At 61.1% G+C, this 3,756-nt stretch overlaps 1 protein-coding gene and 1 non-coding gene across 2 annotated transcripts in view; both read right to left on the bottom strand.

Moving 5' to 3' along the window:
* Positions 1–3,756, bottom strand: part of EIF4G1 (eukaryotic translation initiation factor 4 gamma 1) — a 26,611-nt gene that overhangs the window by 6,301 nt on the left and 16,554 nt on the right. Inside the window, 9 exon segments of the mRNA XM_014527818.2 lie at positions 1–14; positions 148–250; positions 807–907; positions 1,096–1,252; positions 1,653–1,757; positions 2,099–2,335; positions 2,424–2,570; positions 2,829–3,026; positions 3,164–3,337. The exon segment at positions 1–14 is cut by the window's left edge and continues 4 nt beyond it. Of these exon segments, the coding sequence (XP_014383304.1) occupies positions 1–14; positions 148–250; positions 807–907; positions 1,096–1,252; positions 1,653–1,757; positions 2,099–2,335; positions 2,424–2,570; positions 2,829–3,026; positions 3,164–3,337 (1,236 nt within the window).
* Positions 3,492–3,567, bottom strand: LOC112549148. The gene has a single exon (XR_003092482.1). It is a non-coding gene; the product is annotated as a small nucleolar RNA SNORD66 (small nucleolar RNA).

Raw genomic sequence — 3,756 nt, 5'->3', positions numbered from 1 at the left:
GCTGGCATCAGAGCCTGGGCACAGAGGGAAGGAGTCAGAGCTGCGGGGAGGGGAGGGGGGTGCCATGGACCCCAGCCCACAGCCAGCGGCAGGGGGGGCCTGGACCTCCAGGCCCACATGCCCCCAGAGCACTGCCTACAGCCCTACCTGAGTCAGCAGGCTTGGCCCCAGAGCCCCCACTGCTGCCCTTGCCCCAGCTCAGCCGCCCACCGGGCGCGAATAGCTGGTTGTTGGAATCGATAGAGCCAGGCTGCAGAGAGAGGGAGAGAAGGGGAATGTACTGAGCGGAGTGGAGTCACTGCTTGCTTCAGCACATAACAGCCACCACCCTAGCCAGCGGGCAGATACATGCCCCCCACTCCATGCTCCCACCCTGGGAGCTGGGAAGAGACTAGGACTTCCCCCGATGCAGGACTCATGACCTAGCCAGACTCCTAGCCATGAGGCACCAGGTCTCCACTCTGTGCCCAGTCAGAACTGGTGGGCAGGAGTCCACACAGCTGAGACCTGCTGGGCCACAATCCTGCAGCTGCCCCCTAGGCGCCCTGCCGTGGCCTCACACTTGGACACCCTGCCCTGGCGAGCCAGCCAATACAGCCCATAGTCCTGCTTACAACCCTGGGCCATGTGGAAGCCAGACAATGCCACCAAAATTGCCACTGTCCGCCATCTAGAGATACTGGTGACTGCCATCATTAGGCTCCCGAGTTAACGAAATTTTGCAAGCAAGTTCCCACCTCTCCCAGCCATGGTTCTGGACAGCAGCAGATGTGACCAGGCAGCTTTGGCCTGGCAGAACCTCTCACCTTGGTGATCTTAGTCAGCCGGCTGGTGTCGATGGGCCGGTTGCCTTTGCTGATGGGAACGGTGTTCCAGCCGTCGTCTCCCACTAAGTTCCCACGACCACCTGCATGGACAGGCACATCAATCAGTCCCAGGCCTTGGCCCCCACCCTTTGTAGCTCCTGGGAGCCCGCATGTCTCCAGCAAGCCCCAGGCCTACCTGCACACAGCACCCAAAGACCCCCAAGATGTGCCAAGTGCTGAGAAGAGCCTGGAGCAGCAGCCCCCCACCCAGCCACCGCCAGTCACTCACTGCTAGAAGATGGGCCAGGGGGCCCTCTCCGTTTGTCCTGCTTTGACATGAGCTGCTGCACTTTGATTTGTTCCCGGTGCTCCTCCAGCTCAGCCTCTTTGTGGATCTGGTCGATGGTCTTGGGGCCTTGGTCCCCCCTCCGTGGCACCCAGCTATTCTGCAAAGGCAGAAGAGGGGAGTTCAGCCACCATGGGCAGGCACCAGGCTGGGGAGTTTGCCCGGCCTACCCAGCTCAGGGCACTGGGTGCTGGCTGGCATCCTTCCCTGCCAGGGCTTGCCCCTGGGTTTGTAGCAGCCTTTGGCACAGAGAGCCTCAGCCAAAGATTCTCCCTGCATTAAGCAACCGCCTAGATACTGTCAGCCCTCTGCGTGGCCACGCTAGCCAAGGCCACTGGCTAGCACGGTGCCTTGGGGGCCGGTCACAGTACCAGAGAGGGCCCCACAGGTGCAGGCTGGGAACCAAGAGCAAAAGGGGGTGCCCAGGCCCAGGAGGATCAGGCACCTCACCCGCCGGGCCACAGCACCCCTGCCCAGGCCCGGCAAGGCTGGCACCTTACCCGCCGTAGGTCAATGACGTCCTGCAGCATGAAGCGGATGCGAGAAGACGTCTTCTTCTCCTTGATGATCTTGTCCATCTGGTTGAAGTACTGATCCATGCGGGGCTGCAAGAGAGAGGGGAGAAGAGGAAACTAGGTATATGCCTGACTGCGCCACGCCCCATCCGCAGGCCACAGCTCAGGTATGGCAAACAATGCCCCGTGGATACCAGGAGCCAAACCCTTCATCCCTGAGGGCTGTGTCCCCCACTGGCCTCTGCTCCCCCCACACTCCAGCCCCACAGCACAGTCCACCCCAGGGGCCTCCCCTTGCCCCAGGGGGTCTGGGTCCAGTGTGAAGCCAGCTCCGAGTCATGGGGCAGCATATGGGAATGAGCAGCTTAGAGACCAGAAGCAAGCAGGAGCTGTGACTGGCCTGCTCCATGAGGGGGCATGAGTGGGGGTACCTTGGCCTTCTCAAAGTCGAGGTCCTTGCCAATGGTGGTGAGGAGGCGACAGAGGCACTCCAGTGACTCTTCATCGTGGTTTTTGAGCAGCTTCACCACACAGTCGTGCATGATGGCCTCCGTCAACATCTTCAGCTTGAACAGCTCCCCAATGAACTTGATATTGCCTAGAGAGCGCCGCCGTGCCTTGTCCCGTGCATCTTCTAGCTCATCCTTCAGGCGGGTCTTCTCCTCTGGCTGCGGGGAAGGAAGCAGAAAAGAGCCTTAGGGGGAGCCAAGGCCCGCCAGGTACCCACTGTGGGCCACCCCCTCCTACCCCACTTACAGCGACAGTTTCATCCATCTCCTTCTGCTTCTTCTCGAAGATCTCGTCATCATCCTTGTCCTTCTCAAACTCCTTCTGGCACCGGTTGAGCAGCAGCTTGCGGAAGTTTACGGTCACCGCCGGTTTGTCGGTTGTGGGCACTTTGAGCTGCAGAGAGGGCCACAGGCTTGCAGTGAGGGCTGGGGCAAGCCTCAAGGGCAGGCCCCCAAGGCCAGCACAGGGAGGAGCTGGGCAACCCAGCTCCCACCCCCCAGGCTGGAAGGCACAACTCATGGGTTCCAGCCCCAGCCACATCCTCTCCCTTGCATGCCCCCTGGCTGCTTCCCTCCCTCCCCACCCCCCTGGCATGGTCCCTGACCCACACAGCGGGGAGCTAAGGGGTACGGTGGCCCTGGCTGCACTTACCCCCATGAGGCAGCGGCACATGTTGGCGTAGGCGACAGAGAAGTTGGGCTCAGAGATGGCCTTCTCGAAGATGAGGTCGATGACGCCCTTGAGCCTCTCCTCCGTGTTGATGGATAGCTCCATCACCTGCTTCATCAGCTGCTGGAACATCTGCGGCGTCAGCTTGTTCAGGATGCTGCGCACACGGCGAAACAGGTCCTAAAAGAAGGAAGGGAACACTGTCAGAACCAGCCCAAGCCCCAGCCACCACCCGCTGCCCTGAGGCAGCTCCGCAGAGCCCCCAGGAGCCAGCTTGGGACAGCCATGTCACAACCCCCGCACCCTGCCCTGCCCACCTGTGTCTTGATGTTCTCAGGGTCCTCTTCCTCAGAGGCACGCTTGCTGCTGGGCTTCCAGGCCTTCTCGGCCTTGTTGAGCTTGATATCCTCATTGAGGGACACAGTGGCAATGATCTTGCGCGGCTCCTTCCGCTGGCTCTGCTGGGAACGCCGGGGGCCCAACCCTGCAGGCTGGGAATGAGGGGTCAGGGGGGAGAAGGGTCAGTGCCTGCCCGCCACTACCCCCATGCTCTTCACTGGAGGCCTCACCCCACCCCCAGCCTAGAGTCCCAGTGCTCCCAACCTGCCCCAGCACCATTCAGCCTCAGGGCCTCTGGGCACCCGCCTGCTCAGATCCTCAGTTCCATCACGGAGCATCAGTGGCCCAGACACGATGGCACTAAGAGGAGATCATCATGCACACAAGATGCTGACTGGAGCGGTGTGGGGCACAAGCAGGGGCAAATCCAGGAGGGTACAATTGCACCCCCTTTGATTCCTGCTCTACCCAACTGCCCAAGAGGAGCAGGGGCATTTCTATTCAGGCAGTGATGAAGGCTCCATTGACATCTACCTGCTAATCTCTCTACACTGCACAGGGGTGTGGGCAC

The sequence above is a fragment of the Alligator sinensis genome, unplaced genomic scaffold (assembly GCF_000455745.1).
Source record: "Alligator sinensis unplaced genomic scaffold, ASM45574v1 scaffold301_2, whole genome shotgun sequence".
In the NCBI taxonomy this organism is placed as follows: domain Eukaryota; kingdom Metazoa; phylum Chordata; order Crocodylia; family Alligatoridae; genus Alligator; species Alligator sinensis.
Note: the sequence above shows the minus strand (reverse complement) of the source record. Positions and strands in the feature narration are given on the sequence as shown.